This window comes from Ranitomeya imitator, chromosome 6, assembly GCF_032444005.1.
Source record: "Ranitomeya imitator isolate aRanImi1 chromosome 6, aRanImi1.pri, whole genome shotgun sequence".
Taxonomy (NCBI): domain Eukaryota; kingdom Metazoa; phylum Chordata; class Amphibia; order Anura; family Dendrobatidae; genus Ranitomeya; species Ranitomeya imitator.
Window position 1 is genome coordinate 456,607,013 of NC_091287.1, and position 26,593 is coordinate 456,633,605.

General features: G+C 44.4%; 1 protein-coding gene across 3 annotated transcripts in view; it reads right to left on the reverse strand.

The window, feature by feature from the left end:
• The window catches only part of TRPA1 (transient receptor potential cation channel subfamily A member 1), a 248,856-nt gene that overhangs the window by 146,495 nt on the left and 75,768 nt on the right, over nt 1-26,593 (reverse strand). For 2 of the 3 annotated variants that reach the window (XM_069731474.1, XM_069731473.1), the window contains 4 exons: nt 15,946-16,053; nt 8,711-8,819; nt 8,478-8,626; nt 5,699-5,835 (listed from right to left, as the gene is read on the reverse strand). In XM_069731474.1, the coding sequence (XP_069587575.1) occupies nt 5,699-5,835; nt 8,478-8,626; nt 8,711-8,819; nt 15,946-16,053 (503 nt within the window). The remainder of the gene's footprint in view (nt 1-5,698; nt 5,836-8,477; nt 8,627-8,710; nt 8,820-15,945; nt 16,054-26,593) is intronic. The other variant, XM_069731475.1, reaches the window with a different exon arrangement.

The window sequence follows — 26,593 nt, forward strand, 5'->3', positions numbered from 1 at the left end:
GCGCGGGGTTAATATTTCACCTCACAACATAGCCTATGACGCTCTCGGGGTCCAGACGTGTGACTGTGCAAAATTTTGTTGCTGTAGCTGCGACGCTTCCAACACTTTTCCTTTCACTTTTTTCCCCATTATGTAGATAGGGGCAAAATTGTTTGGTGATTTGGAACGCGCGGGGTTAAAATTTCGCCTCACAACATAGCCTATGACGCTCTCAGGGTCCAGACGTGTGACTGTGCAAAATTTTGTGGCTGTAGCTGCGACGCCTCCAACACTTTTCCTTTCACTTTTTTCCCCATTATGTAGATAGGGGCAAAATTGTTTGGTGAATTGGAAAGCGCGGGGTTAATATTTCACCTCACAACGTAGCCTATAACGCTCGCAGGGTCCAGACGTGTGACTGTGCAAAATTTTGTTGCTGTAGCTGCGACGCTTCCAACATTTTTCCTTTCACTTTTTTCCCCATTACATAGATAGGGGCAAAATTGTTTGGTGAATTGGAACGCGCGGGGTTAAAATTTCGCCTCACAATATAGCCTATGACGCTCTCGAGGTCCAGACGTGTGACTGTGCAAAATTTTGTGGCTGTAGCTGCGACGTTGCAGATGCCAATCCCGGACATACACACACACATACACACACACACACACACATTCAGCTTTATATAGTAGATATAATATTCATTATGTAAACTAGGGGTAGGTCAGTGAGGGATCTGATAAAACATTGGAAAGCTTTATGTGATATATTTGCTCATATGAGCGAGTACTTAAGGTGTTTTTTTAAATCAACAGCAGAAAAAAACATTTTTAACCCCTTTCTGACATCTGACGTACTATCCCGTCGAGGTGGGGTGGGCCCGTATGACCACCGACGGGATAGTACGTCATAGCGATCGGCCGCGCTCACGGGGGGAGCGCGACCGATCGCGGCCGGGTGTCAGCTGCCTATCGCAGCTGACATCCAGCACAATGTGCCAGGAGTGGTCACAGACCGCTCCTGGCACATTAACCCCCGGCACACCGCGATCAAACATGATCGCGGTGTGCCGGCGGTACAGGGAAGCATCGCACAGGGAGGGGGTTCCCTGCGTGCTTCCCTGAGCCCCCCGGAGCCCCCCGAAGGTCTCTTACCTCCTTCCTTGCTGCAGGCACCGGATCCAAAATGGCCGTGGCATCCGAGTCCTGCAGGGAGGGAGGTGGCTTCACAGCGCCTGCTCAGAGCAGGCACTGTGAAGCCTGCAGCTGTGCACAGTGCACAGCAAAGTGTCAGATCAGCGATCTTACACTATAACATGATGCCCCCCCTGGGGCAATGTTATAGTGTAAAAAAAAAAATTTCACATGTGTAAAAAAAATAAAAAAATATTCCCCAAAAAATTCCCCCCCTCCAAAAAAAAATATTGTTCCTATAAATGCATTTCTTTATTTAAATTAAAAAAACAAGAAAAGTACACATATTTAGTATTGCCACGTCCATAGCAACCCCACCTATAAAACTGTCCCACTAGTTAACCCCTTCAGTGAACGCAGTAAAAAAAAAAAAAAAAAAAAAACGACTCAAAAAACAACGCTTTATTATCATACCACCAAACAAAAAGTGGAATAACACGCGATCAAAAAGACGGATATAAATAACCATGGTACCGCTGAAAACATCATCTTGTCCCACAAAAAAAGAGCCACCATACATCATCATCATCAACAAAATAAAAAAGTTATAGTCCTCAGAATAAAGCGATGCAAAAATATTTTTTTTTTCTATAAAATAGTTTTTATCGTATAAAAGCGCCAAAACATAAAAAAAGATATAAATGAGGTATCGCTGTAATCGTACTGACCCAAAGAATAAAACTGCGTTATCCATTTTACCAATCGTGGAACGGCATAAATGCCTACCCCAAAAGAAATTCATGAATAGCTGGTTTTTGGTCATTCTGCCTCACAAAAATCAGAATAAAAAGCGATCAAAAATTGTCACGTCCCCGAAAATGGTACCAATAAAAACGTCAACTCGTCCCGCAAAAAACAAGACCTCACATGACTCTGTGGACCAAAATATGGAAAAATTATAGCTCTCAAAATGTGGTAACGCAAAAAATATTTTTTGCAATAAAAAGCGTCTTTTAGTGTGTGACGGCAGCCAATCATAAAAATCCGCTAAAAAACCCGCTATAAAAGTAAATCAAACCCCCTTTCATCACCCCCTTAGTTAGGGAAAAATTAAAAAATTTAAAAAAATGTATTTATTTCCATTTTCCCATTAGGGTTAGGGCTAGGGTTAGGGTTAGGGCTAGGATTAGGGCTAGGGTTAGGGCTAGGGCTAGGGTTAGGGCTAGGGTTAGGGCTAGGGTTAGGGCTAGGGTTAAGGCTACAGTTAGGGTTGGGGCTAAAGTTAGGGTTAGGGTTGGGGCTAAAGTTAGGGTTAGGGTTTGGATTACATTTACTGTTGGGAATAGGGTTGGGATTAGGGTTAAGGGTGTGTCAGGGTTAGGGGTGTGTTTAGGGTTACCGTTGAGATTAGGGTTAGGGGTGTGTTTGGATTAGGGTTTCAGTTATAATTGGGGGGTTTCCACTGTTTAGGCACATCAGGGGCTCTCCAAACGCGACATGTGTCCGATCTCAATTCCAGCTAATTCTGCGTTGAAAAATTAAAACAGTGTTCCTTCCCTTCCGAGCTCTCCCGTGTGCCCAAAAAGGGGTTTACCCCAACATATGGGGTATCAGTGAAACACTTGGGGGCTCAAAGTTCTCACAACTCATCTAGATAAGTTCCTTGGGGGGTCTAGTTTCCAATATGGGGTCAATTGTGAGGGGTTTCTACTGTTTAGGTACATTAAGGGCTCTGCAAATGCAATGTGACACCTACAGACCATTCCATCTAAGTCTGCATTCCAAATGGTGCTCCTTCCCTTCCGAACCCTCCCATGCGCCCAAACGGTGGTTCCCCCCCACATATGGGGTATCAGCGTACTCAGGCCAAATTGGACAACAACTTTTGTAGTTTAATATCTCCTCTTACCCTCGGGAAAATACAAAACTGGGGGCTAAAAAATAATTTTGGGGGGAAATTTATTTTTTATTTGCACGGCTCTGCGTTATAAACTGTAGTGAAACACTTGGGGGTTCAAAGTTCTCACAACACATCTAGATAAGTTCCTTAGGGGGTCTAGTTTTCAATATGGGGTCACTTGTGAGGAGTTTCTACTGTTTAGGTACATTAGGGGCTCTGCAAACGCAATGTGACGCCTGCAGACCAATCCATCTAAGTCTGCATTCCAAATGATGCTCCTTCCATTCCGAGCTCTGCCATGCGCTCAAACGGTGGTTCCCCCCCACATATCAGGTATCAGCGTACTCAGGACAAATTGGACAACAATATTTAGGGTCCAATGTCTCCTGTTACCCTTGGAAAAATACAAAACTGGGGGCTAAAAAATAATTTCTGTGGAAAATTTATTTTTTATTTGCACGGCTCTGCGTTATAAACTGTAGTGAAACACTTGGGGGTTCAAAGCTCTCACAACACATCTACATAAGTTCCTTAGGTAGTCTACTTTCCAAAATGGTGTCACTTGTGGGGGGTTTCCACTGTTTAGGTTCATAAGGGGCTCTGCAAAAGCAATGTGACGCCAGCAGACCATTCCATCTAAGTCTGCATTCCAAATGGCGCTCCTTCCCTTCCGAGCCCTCCCATGCGCCCAAACGGTGGTTCCCCCCCACATATGGGGTATCAGCGCACTCAGGACTCTTGGGGTCCAATTTCTCCTGTTACCCTCGGGAAAATACAAAACTGGGGGCTAAAAAATAATTTTTGTGGGAAAAAATGTTTGTTTTATTTTTACGGCTCTGCATTATAAACTTCTGTGAAGCCCTTGGTGGGTCAAAGTGCTCACCACACATCTAGATAAGTTCCTTAGGGGGTCTACTTTACAAAATAGTGTCACTTGTGGGGGGTTTCAATGTTTAGGCACATCACTGGCTCTCCAAACGCAACACGGTGTCCCATCTCAATTCCTGTCAATTTTGCATTGAAAAGTCAAACGGCGCTCCTTCCCTTCCGAGCTCTCCCATGCGCCCAAACAGTGGTTTACCCCCACATATGGGGTATCAGCGTACTCAGGAGAAATTGGACAACAACTTTTGGGGTCCAATTTCTTCTCTTACCCTTGGGAAAATAAACAATTGGGGGCGAAAAATCATTTTTGTGAAAAAATATTATTTTTTTTTTTACGGTTCTGCATTATAATCTTCTGTAAAGCAGTTGGTGGGTCAAAGTGCTCACAACACCTCTAGATAAGTTCCTTAGGGGGTCCACTTTTCAAAATGGTGTCACTTGTGGGGGGTTTCAATGTTTAGGCACATCAGGGGCTCTCCAAACGCAACATGGCGTCCCATCTCGATTCCAGTCAATTTTGCATTGAAAGGTCAAACGGCGCTCCTTCGCTTCCAAGCTCTGTCATGCACCCAAACAGTGGTTTACCCCCACATATGGGGTATCGGCGTACTCAGGACAAATTGTACAACAACTTTTGGGGTCCATTTTCTCCTGTTACCCTTGGTAAAATAAAACAAATTGGAGCTGAATTAAATTTTTTGTGAAAAAAAGTTAAATGTTCATTTTTATTTAAACATTCCAAAAATTCCTGTTAAACACCTGAAGGGTTAATAAACTTCTTGAATGTGGTTTTGAGCACCTTGAGTGAGTGGTGCAGTTTTTAGAATGGTGTCACACTTGGTTATTTTCTATCATATAGACCCCTCAAAATGACTTCAAATGAGATGTGGTCCTAAAAAAAAATGGTGTTGTAAAAATGAGAAATTGCTGGTCAACTTTTAACCCTTATAACTCCCTAACAAAAAAAATTTTGGTTCCAAAATTGTGCTGATGTAAAGTAGACATGTGGAAAATGTTACTTATTAAGTATTTTGTGTGACATATCTCTGTGATTTAATTGCATAAAAATTTAAATTTGGAAAATTGCAAAATTTTCAAAATTTTTGCCAAATTTCCGTTTTTTTCACAAATAAATGCAGGTAATATCAAAGAAATTTTACCACTATCATGAAGTACTATATGTCATGAGAAAACAATGTCAGAATCACTGGGATCCGTTAAAGTGTTCCAGAGTTATAACCTCATAAAGGGACAGTGGTCAGAATTGTAAAAATTGGCCTGGTCATTAACGTGCAAACCACCCTTGGGGGTAAAGGGGTTAAGGAGTCTTTCAACCAGTGCTTCATTAGGCTGGCCAAATGCCAGACTGCCTCTCTCCACTCCAGCCATTTTCCACATTCACACAAAATAGCAGAAGAAAAGACACCCAAGAAAGTTCATGACTTAGGTTTTCTGACAAATAGCTTTTTGCTCATGTGTATGCAATTTTAAAAGGATTGGCCATTATTAATTTTATTATCTCTTCATCATGTGAACATTTATGACTCCAAGCTACATATAATTCTTTATCATTGTAAGCTCCAGTGTCATCAACTCCCAGGTGAATTGTTATCAAATTTTACCTTACCATGAAAACACCCCACAGGGACTAATAAAAAGAGTCATTTGCGACAATTCATTTGATTAACTTACCAGAAGAGCAATTAGCTTATTTTCTTAAGATAACTGACTAGATTATTATATTATATACTTTTACAGACTGTAAAACCCTACTATAAAATAGTTTTCATGTCAGCTTACTTACTTATGAAGTGGAGTTTCTTTATTTCCATCTGGCAAATCCAAAATGTTGTTTTCTCCGGTGTATGAGGACACCATGAATTTCACAATTTCAGTTGCTCCTTGAGTGGCAGCAAAATGAAGAGGAGTGGCGTTATCGATCTACAAAAGAAAAGTACAAGTTACGTTTTTATCAACACATAGAGAAGTGACAACTACATGACGATCTGAGGTGACTTTAAAGAGAATCTGTCATACGTTTTATCATCACTAAAACACAAACTTACCTTGGTCTCGAATACACTTGGTAGCCGAATCATTAAGGCTACGTTCACATTAGCGTTGCGCGCCGCTGCGTCGGCGACGCAACGCACGACGCACAAAAAAAGCGCGCAAACGTACGCAAAAACGCTGCGTTTTGCGACGCGTGCGTCGTTTTTTGACGAAAATCGGACGCACGAAAAATGCAACTTGTTGCATTTTCTTGCGTCCGACGCTAGCGTCGGAAACGACGCACGTGTCGGAAAACGCAACAAAAAAAACGCACGCGTCCCCCATGTTAAACATAGGGGCGCGTCGCCGCTGCGTCGCCGCTGCGTCGCCGACGCAACAGCAACGCACATTAGCGGAACGCTAATGTGAACGTAGCCTAAGACTGGCTTTCTCCACATCATCATTAATGAATGACTTGCTGGAATTAAATGGGCCAAATTCATTCAAAGGTGCTCGTGACATAATGAATTTGGTGCATCTTCTCAGTGATATGCTCCTCCATGTGCATCACTAGAAATGCTACTCCATTTAGAGACTGGGGTAGCACTTCTGGTGCACATAGTACCAGCTCTTTTAAAGCCAGCAATTATCTTCAGCTTCCGTTAATTTTGGAGGACTTGGTTCAATCTGGCGTGAAAACATCAAAAGTCACCAAACACATTGATAAATTGCCATCTTAGAGTTTCAAAGAAAATTAACTTTGTTCCATTATCTAAGTTATCTGGTATAATACTTCAGCACTCTACAGTAAACCCTACATAATGCCTTTTTCCTTGGCTATTTACTGCTTCTCTACATCATTCACTTTGGCGGTAAAGCTGCTGCACGCACTGTAAGCCTAAGTAATGTAGACTCTTCTGGTCATAATACATATGGAGATGCTGAATGAACTGTAAGTGAAAGTGGAAATTGCCCACAACAATGAGAGTACTGTACATATGTCGAGCTGGGAATGCACAGTACATGCATTGAATTTCACTGCCTAAAACAATAACTTAAAGTAGCTCTACTGCCACTAATTAAAGCTAAGCGGGAAGCATTTGATAAGATCTGCTGTGGAGAGCTGGAACACTACTAGGACTGGCTTACCCAGACATGATTCTTTGCATAATGGATCAAACTTAATTTCTCTGACATTCTTTGGGCATTTGTAGCCACAAAGGTTTACTTGCATAGACAGGGCTCTTTGATTAGTGATTAGCGCTGTTGCTTTGCAGCACTGGAGTCCATGGTTGAAGTCTGGACAAGGGTATACTGTTTGCGTAAGGGTGGGGTCACACTTGCCAATTCAATGCAAGGAACTCGCATCAATACCCTGCACTGCCACCGACACTCGGACCGGAGTGTGCGGCTGCATGTATTTCTATGCAGCTGCACACTCCAGTCCCGAGTGTCGGTAGCAGTGCTGGGTATTGATGTGAGTTTCTTGCATTGAACTCACAAGTTTGACCCCAGCCTAAGGAGATGGACATGTTTCCCATGTTCTCCCTTTGAAGAAACAAGTACAATGTTGGGCTATGTAATGTGAATAGTGTTATATGTTAATGATGTTTGTACGTGTAATGATTTGCATTGTTAGTGATTAAGCTGTATTCTGCCCAGCAACAGGTAGTTGACAGGGACAGTGACAGTTAAGAGTTGTGACTAGCCCAGAGGGAGAGAGGAAGTGGCTGTGTAGCAAGATCAGAGAAGACTTCCTCCTGGTAGTGATGCAGATAGGGCCTGAAGTACATAGCAAGTGGACCTAAGGTTCAATGTGAGTAGTTCAGCATTCTAGGCTGTACCGGAGGAGAGAGTAGACAGAAAAAAAGATAGCAAGAGCCAGATCCAGTAGCCTGATCTACTGGAGATGGTTTCTGAGAAAGGCCTCTTAGCTGCAAGTCCCATAGTTTGTAATTTTTGAAAGTGACAGGTCTAGACAGAACTGAGTATGTGAGTTTAATAAAGTGTCCCAGTGGGAGTTCCATAGCGTCAGCATTATAAGTACCGGCCATACTGGCACCATTAGGGTAAGGAAGAATCAGAACTGCGAGACGAAGATATGACTATTGCTATGCAGGGCTTGGTTGTGGTGAAGTAGTGAGAAAAAAGAGGACAAGTAGAGAGATAAAAGAGGAAAGGTGAGGATAGAGAACAATAGCGGAAAGAAGGAAGGAAACTGTTTGGAAAATGCTTCGAGCTGTAAAGGAAAAGATTATGAGACTTTGTATCTGCTATCTATTGTATATATTCTCTACAAAGTTCTCCTTCAATAACAATAAAAAGGTGGTCTCCCTCGTTGAACTGAGAAACATCTGGTTCTAACAAACCAGCGTCATCGGTGACATGCGACTTGCATGGACGCAGTGCCCTCACAGCACAAGTCCACACACCCAGAGAGGATCCCCCAATATCATGTAACTTGACGCCGCACAAGAGACAAGTACCTCACCCATGGCTACCGCATCACGCTATCTTTGTTCCAGTCATTCCTATCGGTCCTAATTCATGATTTTCATGTGTCAGAAATTATAATCTGGTTAAATAGCAACTACCTGTTTGCGGTCAATTTTTGCTCCATATCCAATGCATGCTTTCACGACTTCCAAACGCCCATTTTGTACTGCCACATGCAGTGGACTGCTTTTTTCATTATCTGTGAAATTGATGTGATCTTCGATGCTAAATCCAAATTCTTCACCTAAAATAAAAGTTGTTCAAAGGTGAATATATGATGGTTTATAAATACATAATTTTAAGTAATGATGATGCTAATGAATGATACCTTTCTTTAGAACCAGCTCCATGCATTTTAATGACCCAGTAAAAACAGACATATGTATCGGGAAGCATCCTATCTTGTTTCTTTTGCACAACTTTGCACCATGATTCAACTTTAAGACAAAAACAAAATGTTGTTGAAAGATGAATAAATCACCCAATAAGTGGTTACTATACAGTCAGAAAGCATAATCTCTGCTGGATGCAAAGTATAATCTGTCTCTGGTAGCAGAGATGCCTTAAAGGGAACCTGTCACCTGAATTTGGCGGGACCGGTTTTCGGTCATATGGGCGGAGTTTTCGTATGTTTGATTCACCCTTTCCTTATCCACTGGCTGCATGCTGGCCGCAATATTGGATTGAAGTTCATTCTCTGTCCTCCGTAGTACACGCCTGCGCAAGGCAAGATTGCCTTGTGCAGGCGTGTACTACGAAGAACAGAGAATGAACTTCATTCCAATATTATGGCCAGCATGCAGCCAGCGGGTAAGGAAAGGGTGAATCAAACACTCGAAAACTCCGCCCATATGACCGAAAACCGGTCCCGCCAAATTCAGGTGACAGGTTCCCTTTAAAGGGAACCTGTCAGCAAATTTTGCTGCTATAAGATGCGGCCACTGCCTTTCAGGGATTATCTACAGCATTCTATATATTCTCTCCCAGTAGATCATGCCACCTGCAAACCATAACAGTAAAATCTGGCGCTCCTTGCCTTCTGAGCTTTGCACTGTGCCTGAAAAATATTTCCTGATTACATGTAGTAAAAAAAATCCTATAAGTTCTTAGAAAAATTCCAAACTTGGGGCTAAAACAACATTTTCATGGTAAATAAAATTCTGCGAGGCACATGTGGTGTCAATATGATCACTGGACAACTAGATGAATTTATTGGGGAGTGTAGTTTGTAAAAGGAGTTCACATATAGGGGATTTCTGTTGTTCTGGCACCTCATTTTCACCAAATTTCCATTTTTATCACAAATAAACACAAGTCATACCAAAGAAATTTTACCACTGTCATAAAGTACATTATGTCAAGAAAAAACAATCTCAAAATTACTGGGATCCGTTGAAGCGTTCCAGAGTTATTACCTCATAAAGGGACAGTGGTCAGCATTGTAAAAATTGGCCCGCACATTAACGTGCAAACTACGATCGAGGGTAAAGGAGTTAACTAGTGAAAAAAAAAATTCTGAAATTTGTATGAAATTTTTTTTTGTGTTTGTAATCATTTTCTGAGACCCTTACCCTTTTCATTTTTTGTAATCAGGGACTGGGTGAGGGCTTATTTTTTGTGCCATGACTTGATGTTTTTATTGATACAATGTTTTGATCACGTCTTATTGGCAGGGCCGGCTCCAGGTTTTCGTGGGCCCCGGGTGAAAGAGTCTCAGTGGGCCCCTTTAACACATACCACAATTCATGATGCACAGATACAGCAGAGAAATATAGGTATAGTACATTGCCAAAGATTTCACTTCTTACATTACATGAGTGATATCTATTGTAAATTCTTCAATAGGTCAGAAACCGGAAAGTATAGTCCTCCATACAGTATTATGGGCATCACATAATGCTCCATGCAGAATAATGTGCCCCACATATTGCTCCTTACAATATTTTGCCACATAGTGCTCCATACAGAATAAAGTGCCCCATATATTGCTCCATACAGTATTATGGGCACCACATAATGCTCCATACATAATAATGAGCCCCACATATTGCTCCATACAGAACAATGAGCAACATATATTGCTCCATACAGAATAATGGACCCCATGCAATGCTCCATACAGTATAATGAGCCACATATAATGCTCCACACAGTACAATGAGCCACATATATTGCTCCGTACAGTATTATGGGCACCATATATTGCTCCATTCAGAATAATAGGCCCAATATAATGCTCCATACAGAATAATGAGCCCAATATATTTATGCATACAGAATAATAGACCTCATAGAGTGCTCCATACAGTATAATGAGCCACATATAATGCTCCACACAGTACAATGAGCCACATATATTGCTCCATAAAGAATAATGAGCCCCATATATTTCTCCATACAGTATATAATAGGCCCCATATATTGCTCCATACAGTATAATGAGCGCTGCGGAATATGTTGGCGCTATATAAATAAAATTATTATTATTTATTATTATTATTATAATGAGCCCCATGTATTACTCTATACTGTATAATGGGCCCCATATATTGCTCCATACAGTGTAATGAGCCCCAAGTAATGGTCCATATAGTATAATAAGCCTCACATAATGCTCCATACAGTATATGATGGGCCCCATATAATGCTCCATATAGAATAGTTCCCATATAATGCTCCATATATAATGGGCCCCATATATAATGCTCCAGTGTATGATGTGCCCATATCATGCTCTATACATAATTGGCCCCATATGTGATGCTCCAGAGTATGATGGGCCCATATATGATGCTCCAGTGTATAATGGGCTCCATATATGATGCTCCAGTGTATAATGAGCAACATACATGATGGGCCCCATATATGATGCTCCAGTGTATGATGGTCCCTATATATAATGCTCCAAACATTAAAAAAAAAAAAAATCACCTCTCATCGCTGGCTGCTGCTCTGCTCCGGACTCCTCAGCGTCGTCATCGTCCAGCTCCCTGAACTGTAGCTGCTAAGGCAGAGGGCGCACAGACGTGACGTCATCGCGCTCTCTGACCTGAACATCACAGTCATCAAACGCCGCAGCGGTGGAGCTGGTAGAGGTAAGTATCACAAGTGCCGGGACCCTGATCAAGTGGAGGGGCCCACTCGCGGGTGTCTGCACTAGCACAAACACCGGGCCCCCATAGGGTGCAGGTGTCACCAAAGGCAAGTGGGCCCCCCCATCTGCTCAGGGCCCTGGCACTTACCCAGGTATGCCGGTTGCTGACGCCGGTCCTGCATATTGCATTTCATTGCAACGTTGCAGTGGAGAAAAAAAGCATAATTTTGGCATTTTGTTTTTTTTTCTCGTTATGTTATTTTCTAATCTGATTAACTTTTTATTATATTTTGATCGATCAGATATTTCCGAACGCAACAATACCAAATATGTGTATTTGTTTTATTGTTTTTTTTATACAGAGCAAAATGGGGTGATTTGAACTTGTGGGAGTTTTTTTCACATTTTAAAAAACTTTTTTTCTCCCTGTTTACTGAATGTAATAGTCTATTTAAAAGGCTTGAACCTGCGATTGTCCAAACACTTGTGCTGTACATAGCAGTACTTCAGCATTGCTATGTATAACAGAAATGACTGCTCCATAGCAGATATTTGCTATGAACGCTGGCCGCAAACTAACTGGTTAACAGACGTGGGTGGATCGTCGAGCCACCCGCAGCTCTTAAAGGCACATGAGAAATATTAGCTGTCATATGTGGGGAAAGATGTGGCTCAGCATCTGAGCCCGCATCAAAATCAAGTACACAACTTATGACAAATATACAGACCAAAAGTTTGGACACACCTTCTTATTTAAAGATTTTTCTGTATTTTCATGACTATGAAAATTGTAAATTCACACAGAAGGCATCAAAACTATGAATTAACACATGTGGAATTATATACTTAACAAAAAAGTGTGAAACAACTGAAAATATATCTTACATTCTAGCTTCTTCAAAGTAGCCACCTTTTGCTTTGATGACTGCTTTGCACACTATTGGCATTCTCTTGATGAGCGTCAAGAGGTAGTCACTGGAAATGGTCTTCCAACAATCTTGAAGGAGTTCTCAGAGATGCTTAGCACTTGTTGGCTCTTTTTCCTTCACTCTATGGTCCAGCTCACCACAAACCATCTTGATTGGGTTCTGGTCTAATGACTGTGGAGGCCAGGACATCGGGCGTAGCACCCCATCACTCTTCTTCTTGGTCAAATAGCCCTTACACAGCCTGGAGGTGTGTTTGGGGTCATTGTACTGTTGAAAAATAAATGATGGTCCAAGTAAACGCAAACCGGATGGAATAGCATGTCACTGCAAGATGCTGTGGTAGCCATGCTGGTTCAGTATGCCTTCAATTTTGAATAAATCCCCAACAGTGTCACCAGCAAAGCACCCCCACACCATCACACCTCCTCAATTCTTCACAGTGGGAACCATGCATGTAGAGTCCACCATTTCTGCGTTGCACAAAGACACGGTGGTTGGAACCAAAGATCTTAAATTTGGACTCATCAGACCAAAGCACAGATTTCCACTGGTCTAATGTCCATTCCTTGTGTTCTTTAGCCCAAACAAGTTTCTCCTGCTTGTTGCCTGTCCTTAGCAATGGTTTCCTAGCAGCTATTTTACCATGAAGGCCTGCTGCACAAAGTCTCCTTTTAACATTTGTTGTAGAGTTGTGTCTGCTGCTAGAACTCTGTGTGGCATTGACCTGGTCTCTAATCTGAGCTGCTTTTAACCTGAGGCTGATTTCTGAGGCTGGTGACTCAGATAAACGTATCCTCAGAAGCAGAGGTGACTCTTGGTCTTCCTTTCCTGTGGCGATCCTCATGTGAGTCAGTTTCTTTGTAGCACTTGATGGTTTTTGCCACTGCTCTTGGGGACAGTTTCAAAGTTTGCCCAATTTTTCGGACTGACTGACCTTCATTTCCTAAAGTAATGATAGCCACTCATTTTTCTTTACTTAGCTGCTTTTTTCTTGCCATATTACAAATTCTAAAAAAAAACCAGTACACAGGCAAAGGTACTTACCTGTCATGGCCACTGACCAATTGCACTATCAAGGTGCAGCGGACCCAAGTTAAGGTGTCAACTTCACAGGTGCAGTAATACCGATGAGGCAGCCAGCTTACAATCAGGAATTGGCCGCTTGGTACACCAGTGCAAAAAGACAATCTGCATGTAGCATGTTCACACAGAAAATGCAGAGCATATGGCTCAAAGCCTATTAATGACGCCACATGGCGGGCTAACTGGTGCTGACTAGTGCATCCTGTGTGAACAGAGGCCACAGTTTACAGAGCTATCTAGGGAGACAAAAAAAAAACACCAGTACACAGGCAAAGTTACTTAGCTGTCAGGGGCACTGACCAATTGCACTATCAAGGTGCAGCGGACCCAAGTTAAGATGGCAACTTCACAGGTGCAGTAATACCGATGAGGCAGCCAGCCTACAATCAGGAATTGGCCGCTTGGTACACCAGTGCAAAAAGATAATCTGTATGTGGCATGTTCACACAAAAAAAACACCAGTACACAGGCAAAGGTACTTACCTGTCACGACCACTGCCCAATTGCACTATCAAGGTGCCTATCCCTAGATGGCTCTGTAAACTGTGGCCTCTGTTCACACAGGATGCACTAGTTAGCACCAGTTAGCCCGCCATATGGCGTCATTACTAGGCTCTGAGCCATATGCTCTGCATTTTCTGTGTGAACATGCCACATACAGATTATCTTTTTGTACTGGTGTACTAAGCTGCCAATCCCTGATTGTAAGCTGGTTGCCTCATCGGTATTACTGCACCTGTGAAGTTGCCATCTTAACTTGGGTCGGCTGCACCTTGATAGTGCAATTGGTCAGTGGCCATGACAGGTAAGTACCTCTGCCTGTGTACTGGTGTTTTTGTTTGTCCATAATACAAATTCTAACAGTCTATTCAGTAGGACTATCAGCTGTGTATCCACCAGACTTCTGCTCAACACAACTGATGGTCCCAACCCCATTTATAAGGCAAGAAATCCCACTTATTAAACCTGACAGGGCACACCTGTGAAGTGAAAACCATTCCCGGTGACTACCTCTTGAAGCTCATCAAGAGAATGCCAAGAGTGGGCAAAGCAGTCATCAAAGCAAAAGTTGGTTACTTTGTAGAACCTAGAATATAAGACATATTTTCAGTTGTTTCACACTTTTTTGTTAAGCATATAATTCCACATGTGTTAATTTATAGTATTGATGCCTTCTGTGTGAATTTATAGTTTTCATAGTCATGAAAATACAGAAAAATATTTAAATGAGAAGGTGTGTCCAAACTTTTGGTCTGTACTCAGTACAGACCAAAAGTTTGGACACACCTTCTCATTTAAAGATTTTGTGTATTGTGTATTTTCATGACTTTTTTTCTCCCTGCTTATTGTATGTAATATTCCACTTAAAAGGCTTGAACCTGCAATTGTCCAAACGCTTGTGCTGTACATAGCAGTGCTTCAGCATTGCTATGTATAGCAGAAATGACTGCTCCATAGCAGATATTTGCTATGAACACCAGCCGGGAGCTAACTGGTTATAGACGTGGATGGAGCGTCGAGCCACCCGCAGCTCTTAAAGGCACATGAGTAAATCAGCTGTCATATGTGGGGAAAGATGTGGCTCAGCATCTGAGCCCGCATCAAAGTCAAGTATGCGACTTATGAAAAATATACTGTATGTCATATGTTAAAAAGGGATTAAAACACCACTCCAGCATGTTTTTTTTATTACAGCGCTGAAATGGTGCTACTAATCTAATTAACCTGCACCTAGTTTCATATTTGCAAGCCACAGTCTTCATTTTTATCAAAGCCGTTCCGGTTGGCCTCCACCAGTTTATGTTTAAAAAGAAAGAGATGTGGAATGGATGGCAGAAAGAAGAATGGAGGCCCGAAAGCAAGCTGTGGGGCACCCAAAAACGTGAGCCGTGAGGTGAGTATTAGTATTATAACTAGCGAATTCTAATCCCAAACAATCCTCTCATCACTATAGGAAAGAAATTAGACAATGACCAGAACAATTCATGCTCCGAAATGGTGGATATTTCAGTTCTTATAGTATTGGAAAAATGCTGAATGAAGCGTGGATAGCAAGCTACAGAACATAAAAAGGCAGGGCAGTTCATGAACATACTGGCATACTGGTATAAGCAGTTCTTTCACATCTATATCCCCTACTAGAGAAAGTCTATATACTGTAGGGGCCAGCCACAATGTCTCCATACAACCCAACATAATTTATTGTCCTCACAGATAAAAACACAATTTTATAGCTACTGATTGTTATCACTTATTACAGCTAGGTGTACCGTTCTGAATAATTTATGTGTGCTTGCTAAGTTTAATTGTTCTGTTAAATATTAATGTGTCTTGTCACCCATTGAGTAGAGCTGCTCTGGGAGTAATCCTCACTAAGAGGCTCTATAATCTTTCTACACCTTCGTCTACACAAATCAGCAAATAGATTTATTGATGCAACATAATCTGTAAACTTACCAGCATTAATAAAGCTTCTGGATTTTCCTTGTAGCATGCCTGCATAATTGGTGTGTTTCCCAGATCACCTTCTAGATTAACATTGGTAGTTGTATTATCAAGTAATGCCTGCAAAAGAGGGTGGAATATTTTAGATATAGGAAAAAAAACAAATATCAGTAACACACATTTTAGATTTTTTTTTCATAAATGTGTTTTAAAGAGCTGTACAATTTTGAAAAAAATTAATTCCAAAGGACCACTAAAATACATTCTAAAATATATTTCCCTCTCCATAACATTTTTTTCATAACTCAGACATATGATATATATATTTGCGATGGGGGCGGCTCTAGTAACTGTGGAGGCATTTTTTCCTGCTGTTTATCTATTTTTCTTAAAACCTTTTTGACCATTTTTACATTTAAATACTTTATCTGATTTCACCTGTAAATCTGGCAGCCATATTAGCCCCATTTACAGGGCAAATTCAGCCTCCTGCATGCATAGCAGAGCTTACTAAGTCTCCAGAGAAATAGCAATGCCTACTCTCCCCCTTGTTCAGCATTATGTATACTACAATTAAAAAGGAAGGCATTGTAATGATGCAGCTGCTATAGTAGGCAGTGGTATATTTTTTGATGTGTCAGGTTATACTGGCTGGAAAATAAAGGAAATATACGGTATGTCTGTTTTTCACATTTCTTATGATCATTGGAGACAAGTCTACACACCCTTTACTGCCATATGAAAGACACTAAAAGGTCCAAGTTTATTATATTTGGGAAGTTGTGAAATGATTAGTGATGAGCGAATATACTTATTACTCGAGATTTCTCGAGCATGCTCGGGGGTCCTCCGAGTATTTTTTAGTGCTCGGAGATTTAGTTTTTCTTGCCGCAGCTGAATGATTTACATCTGTTAGCCAGCATAAGTACATGTGGGGGTTGCCTGGTTGCTAGGGAATCCCAACATGTACTTATGCTGGCTAACAGATGTAAATCATTCATCTGCGGCAAGAAAAACTAAATCTCTGAGCACTAAAAAATACTCAGAGGACCCCCGAGCATGCTCGAGAAATCTCGAGTAACGAGTATATTCGCACATCCCTAGAAATTATATATTATTATTATTATTTATTTTTATAGCACCATTAATTCCATGGTGCTGTACATGTGAAAAGGGGTTACATACAGGGTTACAGATATCATTAACAGTAAACAAATTTAAAATGACAGACGGGAGAGGACCTTGTCCTTGCGGACTTACATTCTTCAGGATAATGGGGAAGAGACAGGAGGTCAGGATGCTACAGTACTGGTGGTGGTGAGGCGGCAGCTCTGGTGGTGGTGAGGCGGCAGCTCGGGTGGTTGGTGAGGCGGCAGCTTGGGTGATTGGTGGGGCGGCAGCTCTGGCGGTGGCAATGCGGCAGCTCAGGTGGTTGGTGACGTGGCAGCAGTTTGGGTGGTTGGTGGGGCGGCAGCTCGGGTAGTTGCTGAGGTGGCAGCTCGGGTGGTTGGTGAGGCGGCAGCTCAGGTGGTTGGTAAGGCAGCAGCTCGGGTGGTTGGTGAGACGTCACAATGGTTTTGCAGGCTGTAAGCTTTCCTGAAGAGATGGGTTTTCAGGTTCCGTCTGAAGGATCCGAGGGTGGTGGATAATCGTACATGTTGAGGCATAGAATTCCATAGGATGGGGGATATTCGGGAGAAATCTTGGAGGCGGTTGTGTGAGGAACAAATAAGTGTGGAGGATAGTAGAAGGTCTTGGGAGGATCGAAGATTACGTGAGGGAAGATAGTGGGAGATTAGTTTAGAGATATAGGGAGGAGACAGGTTGTGCATGGCCTTGTAGATCAGTGATAGTAGTTTCAACTGGATTCGTTGGGGAATTGGGAGCCAGTGTAGGGATTTGAAGAGGGGAGAAGAAGTAGAGTAGCGAGGAGAGAGGTGGATTAGCCAAGCAGCAGAGTTGTGGGCAGACTGGAGCAGTGCAAGGGAGTTAGCGGGGAGGCCACAGAGGAGGGTGTTGCAGTAATCGAGGCGGGAGATGATGAGGGCATGCACAAGAGTTTTAGTAGATTGTGGGCTGAGGAAGGGACGGATTCTGGCAATATTTTTGAGTTGGAGGCGACAGGAGGTGGCAAGAGTTTGGACATGCGATTTGAAGGACAGGGCAGAGTCGAGAGTTACCCCGAGGCAGCGGATTTCAGATGTGGGAGAGAGCGTGATGCCGTTTACCATAATAGATAGATCAGGTAGGGGGGATACACAAGATGGGGGAAAGATGATGAATTCGGTTTTGTCTACATTGAGTTTTAGGAAGCGTGAGTTGAAGAAGAAGGATATGGCTGACAGACACTCCCAGGATTCTGGAATGAAGAGAGGCGACATCTGAGCCAGAGAGGTAGATCTGAGTGTCGTCCGCATATAGGTGGTACTGGAAGCCATGGGACTTTATGAGTTGTCCTAGACCAAGGGTATAGATGGAAAAAAGTAGGGGCCCTAGGACAGAGCCTTGAGGGACTCCAACAGAGAGAGGGTGGGGTGAGGAGGTAATGTGGGAGTGGGAAATGCTAAATGCATGGTCGGAAAGGTATGAGGCAATCCAGGACAGGGCAAGGCCTTTGATGCCAAGGGAAGAAAGAATCTGTAGCAGTAGGCAGTGGTCGACTATGTCGAAAGCAGAGGACAGGTCGAGAAGGAGGAGGATGGAGAACTGTCTGTTAGCTTTGACTGTGAGTAAGTCATTAGTAATTTTGGTCAGAGCAGTTTCGGTGGAGTGGTAGGGGCGGAAGCCAGATTGGAGGTTGTCAAGGAGAGAGTTAGATGAGAGGTGGGAGGAAAGTTGACCATGGACATGCTGCTCAAGGAGTTTGGAAGCAAATGGGAGCAGTGATATGGGGCGATAGCTGGGCATAGCAGTTGGGTCAAGGTTAGCTTTTTTGAGGATGGGTGTGATGGTGACATGTTTGAAGTCAGAGGGGAAAGTACCAGAAGATAGCGATAGGTTGAAGAGATGGGTTAGGGCTGGAATGAGCGTGTTAGTGAGGTTGAGGAGCAGGTGGGAAGGGATGGGGTCAAGTGCACAGGTGGTGAGGTGTGATTTTGAAAGGAGGCGAGTAAGTTCTCCTTCATTGATGTTGGAGAGGGAAGTTGTTTGGGGAAGGACAGAGGTCTGGTATATGAAGTGGTTGGGGTGGTGGAACAGTAAAGGCTTGCTTTGCTTGGTCGATCTGGTTTTTGAAGTAGGTGGCAAAGTCCTCAGACGAGATGAGGGGAGTTGGAGGTGGCAGTGGCAGGCGGAGGAGAGAGTTAAATGTGGTGAACAGTTGTTTTGGGTCGTAGGATAGTGAAGGTACAATGTTAGTGAAATAGGTCTGTTTAGCAGAAGTGAGGGCTAGTTTGACGGCAAGTGTAGCTTGTTTAAAAGCAGTGAAGTCTTCCGGCAGGCGTGTTTTTTTCAAACCACATACATATGACCACACTGGCGCAGAACACATAACTTAGTTGATACTAGTGCATGGCCGTGCGGCCATGTGAACCCTTTATAGCTGCAGCAACTACAGGACCTTCCTAGAGGACCAATGGGAGCTGCTACAGTACCTGAGCCACTTCAGGATCTTCCTAGAGGACCAATGGGAGCTGCTGCAGTACCTGAGCATGTGACCCCCGACCTCCAATGAGAGGACTTACCCTGGGCATGCTCAGAAGGGAAAAAGCAGGACTCAGTCTCATAGATGTCTGCTCGCTGCTGACCAGTACTGGCTACAATGGATGAGCCTGGAAAGGCAGCAGTAACCATCCCCACCGTATCAGGCCGAGCCAGACTCTGGGACCGAGGTCTCCACTGAGCAGGCTCCACTGCGGCTGGAGAAGAATGTGAGACAGCAGCAAAGATGGTTCGAGATTCCCCCTGTGCAGAGGCGGGAACTCGACCCCTAACATTAACCCCCCTCCTAGGGCCTCCCTCCTTGGACCTCGCTGCGCTCGAAAGCCGCAATGAGCTGCGGAGTTTGAATGTGCTCAGCAGTTTCCCAAGGTCTGTCCTCTGGGCCATAACCCTTCCAGTCCACCAAATAAAATTTTTTGCCACGTACCACCTTGCACCCCAAAATAGCGTTCACCTCGTAATCGTCCGTAGACGACCCCGATGTCCCAGCAGATGACTCGGAAAACTGGGACATGTATACGGGCTTCCAGAGGGACACATGAAAGGTGTCGGTGATACCTAAGCGTGGAGGAAGGGCCAGACAGTAGACCACAGGGTTAACCTGTTCGAGGACCATGAAGGGACCCAAGTAGCAAGGTGGAAACTTAGTGGACTCAACACGCAGCCTGATGTTAGGGGCGGAGAGCCACACTAAGTCGCCAGGGGCAAAGGTGGGAGTGGGGCACCGATGAGCATCGGCGGAGGACCTCATTCTCTCCATGGAGGCCCGAATGGCATCCTGAGTGCAGTCCTAAATGTGCCATGCCTCCACAGCCCAGTCTGCCACCCTGGAGTTGGCAGAAGACATGGGCATGGGCGCAGGGACACGCGAATGCTGGCCGTCATTAAGGTCATTAAACAAAATGACGTAGATATGTGACCAGAGTCTGGTTGGCCCCCTCTACCAACCCATTCGTCTCTGGATGATATACTGAGGAGAGATTCAACTCAATGCTGAGTAGATGACAAAGTTCTCTCCCGAATCGAGACGCAAACTGGGAACCCCGGTCACTGACAATTTTGTACAGCATACCATGTAGGCGAAAGATATGTTTGATAAACTACGCTGCCAGCGCCCGTGCAGAAGGTAGCCGTGGAAGATGCACCAAGAGCACCATTTTGGAAAAAAGGTCGGTGATCACCCAAATAATGGTGCAGCTACGAGACTTGGGTAAGCCCACCACAAAATCAATCCCGACCATCTCCCAGGGCCTGTCTGGAACGGCAGGGGGTAAAGCAACCGAGCTGGCTGTTGACGCAGAGACTTGTTCTTGGCGCAGGAGACACATGCCCGAACATAGTCTGTGACGTCACGGGCCATATGCGGTTACCAATATGTCCTCACCAGTAGCTCAGATGTCCTTTTGGACCAAAAATGTCCACCCACCCTGGACGAGTGAGCCCAAGAGAGAACCTCCAGACGCAGACTGGATGGTACAAAAGTCTTGCCTGGAGGCATAGACTCTAGCGAAACTGGGGCCACAGTTCTCAGACTCTCGGTAGGGACAATAAGCCGAGGCTCCTCTTCCTCCTCTGATGATGACACAATGGAGCAAGAGAGAGCGTCGGCACAAATGTTCTTCTCCACAGAAAGGAAATGGAGGGTGAAATGGAACCGGGAGAAGAACAAGAACCATCTGGCCTGGTGAGAATTTAACCGCTGGGCTGTCTGTAGGTAAACCAAATTTTTGTGGTCTGTGAATACTTGGAAGGGAGAGCGAGCCCCCTCCAAAAGATGTCTCCACTCAGAGAAGGCCAACTTCATTGCTAGCAACTCCCTGTCCCCGATGGAATAATTCCCCTCTGCTGGTGTGAAGGTCTTGGAAAAGAAGAATCATGGATGCTTCCGACCTTGAGCATCCTTTTGAAAGAGGACTGCTCAGCACCAACGGAAGAGGCATCCACCTCCATTATAAACGGCTTATCTACATCGGGACGATGTAGGATGGGAGCGCTAGGAAAATGGGACTTAATAGAAGTGAAGGCCTTGGAGACCTCCTCAGACCACAATTTGGGATTTGCTCCCTTCTAGGTGAGGGCTACCAAGGGAGCTACCAAAGTTGAGAAATGAGGAATGAATTGGCGATAATAGGTAATGAACCCCATAAAGCACTGCACCCCTTTAAGAGAATGGGGTTCTTGCCAGTCCATCACAGCCTGTAGTTTGGCAGGATCCATAGCCAATACCTGGGCGGAGATGATATAGCCCAGGAAAGGTAAAGACTCCTGCTCAAACACACATTTCTCCAACTTGGGAATTAGCTCGTAAGAGGTCGAAGACTTTGCAAACATCTTTCCGGTGGGAGTCGATATCTGGAGAGTAGATGATGATATCATCCAGATAGATTACGACCGAGGTGGAAAGCATATCCTGGAAGATATCGTTTTACAAAGTCTTGGAAAATGGCTGGGGCATTACAGAGCCCAAAGGGCATCACTAGATATTCATAGTGCCCATCCCTGGTGTTAAAAGCCATCTTCCATTCGTCCCCTTCACGGATGCGAATCAGGTTGTAAGCACCCCGCAGATCTAGTTTAGTAAAATACCCTTGCTCCCCGATGCCTATCAAAGAGCTCAGATATCAGGGGCAGGGGATATTTATTCTTAACGGTGATGGCGTTAAGACTCCTGTAGTCTATACATGGACGTAGTTCCCTGTTCTTCCTCTGCACGAAGAAGAACCCAGCCCCTGCAGGTGACACTGACTTCCTAATGAATCCTCTTGCCAAATTTTCCTGGATGTACTGTGACACTGGCTCCGTCTGCGGGAGAGATAACGGATAGACTCGTCCCCGGGGAGGATCAGCACCAGACAAGAGGTCTATAGGACAGTCATAGGGGCTGTAAGGCGGAAGGGTCTCCGCAGCCCTTTTGGAGAACATGTCAGCATAGAGCCAATATTGCTTGGGGAGAGAGGATAGATCTGCGGGTACCTCGGTAGTAGCAACCTGAAAGCATTCCCTCTGACATCTACCCTCACAAGATTCACCCCATCCCAAAATTCTGCCTGTGGACCACTCAATATGGGGAGAGTGGTACCATAGCCAAGGTATCCCAACAGGACCTCATCAATTCCCTCAGGAATGACGAGCAGAGAAATAATCTCCTAATAAGATAGCGACATGGGCAGAGTGAAAGGGATGGTCTGGTGTGTTATCTGAAAAGGCAGAGTCGACCCATTGACCACTCGTACGGTAACTGGTTGAGCTAGCATTACCAGGGGAATTGCGTGACGTTGGGCAAAGGGAGAAGACATAAAATTGCCCTCCGCCCCAGAATCCACGCAGAACTCTACCGAGTGGGAGAATGAGCCTATAGTAATTTGGAGGCAAATATCGCCGTGTCTAGTGTACCTCCACCTACTACCACTAGATGCTGATGCTTCCTCAAACGCCGGGGACATCTGGTGGCAAGATGTCCTGACTGGTGGCAAACATGACAGACCATGAGTGCACGAGCGGTCCGGGACTTAGATCCCGCTCGTGACACTTCCATAGCCTCATGTGACTCAGGGACCCGGACCGGAGATTCCAAAGGTTTGACGAAGGTGGAAGCCAGCCGAAACCTCTGCCTACACTGAGCTCGCTCTAACCTCCGCTCGTGAAAACGGAGGTCAGTACGAGTGGACACAGTTATTAACTCCTCCAGTGTGGTGGGAATCTCCATAGTGGCCAGAGCGTCCTTCACGTGATCAGCCAGCCCCCACCAAAATATAGGGATAAGGGCTTTATCCAACCACTCCAGCTCAGATGCTAAGGTACGGAAGTGGACGGCAAAATGGCTGACCAAGGACGAGCCCTGAGTCAATGCCAACAGTTGGAGCGCCGTATCATGGGTGACTCGAGGTCCTAAAAAGACCTGTTTCAGAGTGCTCAGGAACAGTGGAGCACTCTGCACCACATGATCACCATGCTCCCACAGCGGCGTAGCCCACTCCAGTGCCCTGTCCGACAGGAGAGACATTATAAATCCCACCTTTGCCCGCTCTGTGGGGAAACGTGCGGCCAGAAGCTCGAGATGTATAGAGCACTGGCTCACGAAACCTCTACAAGATTTACTATCTCTAGAAAATTTCTCTGGCAGCGGGAGGCGAGAAAGAGTCGGAACAGGGGTGGCAGTGGACAAGGTTGCTGCAGCCACGCAAGCAGCCTGAACAGCAACTGCGGTAACATCCACTGCTGAGGTTGAGCGCTCGAGAGCCGCCAACCTACCCTCCTGCTGCTGGATGCACCACAAAGATTGCTGTTTATCCGCCATTTACTAGCAAGACCCTGGTGCTAGTATTATATTAGGGTTTGGCAGAATGCACCAAATATATAGTTATAGAGTAATAGGTGCGTTCGCAACCTGGGCTCCACCATGCAGGAGTAAAACCCACTGCTAGTAACAGACGGTACTATATGGCGGTATAAGTGAACTCTGTTACTTCACAGAGTAAGTTAAGACAAGAGAATGCTGTGCCCTGTTAACCTCACAGAGGAACACAGCTACCAAATAGAGTGAACAGTGGTCATGCAGTCAGAATAGCACACACAAAACTCCTCAACGGAGGTGCCGGTATTCTAGGGCCTTTTTTCAACCGGGCCATGAATCCACTCACACAAAACTCCTCACCGGAGGTGCCGGTATTCTAGGGGCTTATTTCAGCCGAACCTTGAAACCACATACAGTGGGGCAAAAAAGTATTTAGTCAGTCAGCAGTAGTGCAAGTTCCACCACTTAAAAAGATGAGAGGCGTCTGTAATTTACATCATAGGTAGACCTCAACTATGGGAGACAAACTGAGAACAAAAAAATCCAGAAAATCACATTGTCTGTTTTTTTAACAATTTATTTGCATATTATGGTGGAAAATAAGTATTTGGTCAGAAACAAAATTTCATCTCAATACTTTGTAATATATCCTTTGTTGGCAATGACAGAGGTCAAACGTTTTCTGTAAGTCTTCACAAGGTTGCCACACACTGTTGTTGGTATGTTGGCCCATTCCTCCATGTAGATCTCCTCTAGAGCAGTGATGTTTTTGGCTTTTCGCTTGGCAACACGGACTTTCAACTCCCTCCAAAGGTTTTCTATAGGGTTGAGATCTGGAGACTGGCTAGGCCACTCCAGGACCTTGAAATGCTTCTTACAAAGCCACTCCTTCGTTGCTCTGGCGGTGTGCTTTGGATCATTGTCATGTTGAAAGACCCAGCCACGTTTCATCTTCAATGCCCTTGCTGATGGAAGGAGATTTGCACTCAAAATCTCACGATACATAGCCCCATTCATTCTTTCATGTACCCGGATCAGTCGTCCTGGCCCCTTTGCAGAGAAACAGCCCCAAAGCATGATGTTTCCACCACCATGCTTTACAGTAGGTATGTTGTTTGATGGATGCAACTCAGTATTCTTTTTCCTCCAAACACGACAAGTTGTGTTTCTACCAAACAGTTCCAGTTTGGTTTCATCAGACCATAGGACATTCTCCCAAAACTCCTCTGGATCATCCAAATGCTCTCTAGCAAACTTCAGACGGGCCCGGACATGTACTGGCTTAAGCAGTGGGACACGTCTGGCACTGCAGGATCTGAGTCCATGGTGGCGTAGTGTGTTACTTATGGTAGGCCTTGTTACATTGGTCCCAGCTCTCTGCAGTTCATTCACTAGGTCCCCCCGCGTGGTTCTGGGATTTTTGCTCACCGTTCTTGTGATCATTCTGACCCCACGGGGTGGGATTTTGCGTGGAGCCCCAGATCGAGGGAGATTATCAGTGGTCTTGTATGTCTTCCATTTTCTAATTATTGCTCCCACTGTTGATTTCTTCACTCCAAGCTGGTTGGCTATTGCAGATTCAGTCTTCCCAGCCTGGTGCAGGGCTACAATTTTGTTTCTGGTGTCCTTTGACAGCTCTTTGGTCTTCACCATAGTGGAGTTTGGAGTCAGACTGTTTGAGGGTGTGCACAGGTGTCTTTTTATACTGATAACAAGTTTAAACAGGTGCCATTAACTACAGGTAATGAGTGGAGGAAAGAGGAGACTCTTAAAGAAGAAGTTACAGGTCTGTGAGAGCCAGAAATCTTGATTGTTTGTTTCTGACCAAATACTTATTTTCCACCATAATATGCAAATAAATTGTTAAAAAAACAGACAATGTGATTTTCTGGATTTTTTTTTCTCAGTTTGTCTCCCATAGTTGAGGTCTACCTATGATGTAAATTACAGACGCCTCTCATCTTTTTAAGTGGTGGAACTTGCACTATTGCTGACTGACTAAATACTTTTTTGCCCCACTGTACATATGACCACACTGGCGCAGAACACAGAACTTAGTTGATGCTAGTGCATGGCCTTGCGGCCATGCGAACCCTTTATAGCTGCAGCAACTATAGGACCTTCCTAGAGGACCAATGGGAGCTGCTACAGTACCTGAGTCACTTCAGGAGCTTCCTAGAGGACCAATGGGAGCTGCTACAGGACCTGAGCATGTGACCCCCGACCTCCAAAGAGAGGACTTACCCTGGGCATGCTCAGAAGGGAAAAAGCAGGACTTAGTCTCAGAGACGTCTGCTCGCTGCTGACCAGTACTGGCTACAATGGCTGAGCCTAGAAAAGCAGCAGTAACCATCCGCATCGTATCAGGCCGAGCCAGACGCTGGGACCGACGTCTCCGCTGAGCAGGCTCCACTGCGGCTGGAGAAGAACGTGAGACCGCAGCGGAGATGGTTCGAGATTCCCCTGTGCAGAGGTGGGAACTCGACCCCTAACACATAGCTATTTCAATTTTGACAACCGCTATTTCCTACAGAGAACTGGCGTAAGTTGGGGGCAAAATTTTCATCAAATTTAGCGAACTTGGTCATGGCAAGATGGGAGGAGTTATATTTATATAATGAGGATAACCCCTATAAGAACAATATAATCTGGTTTGGCAGATTTATAGACAACCACCTGTTTTTTTGGGAGGGGACTCAATCTGAA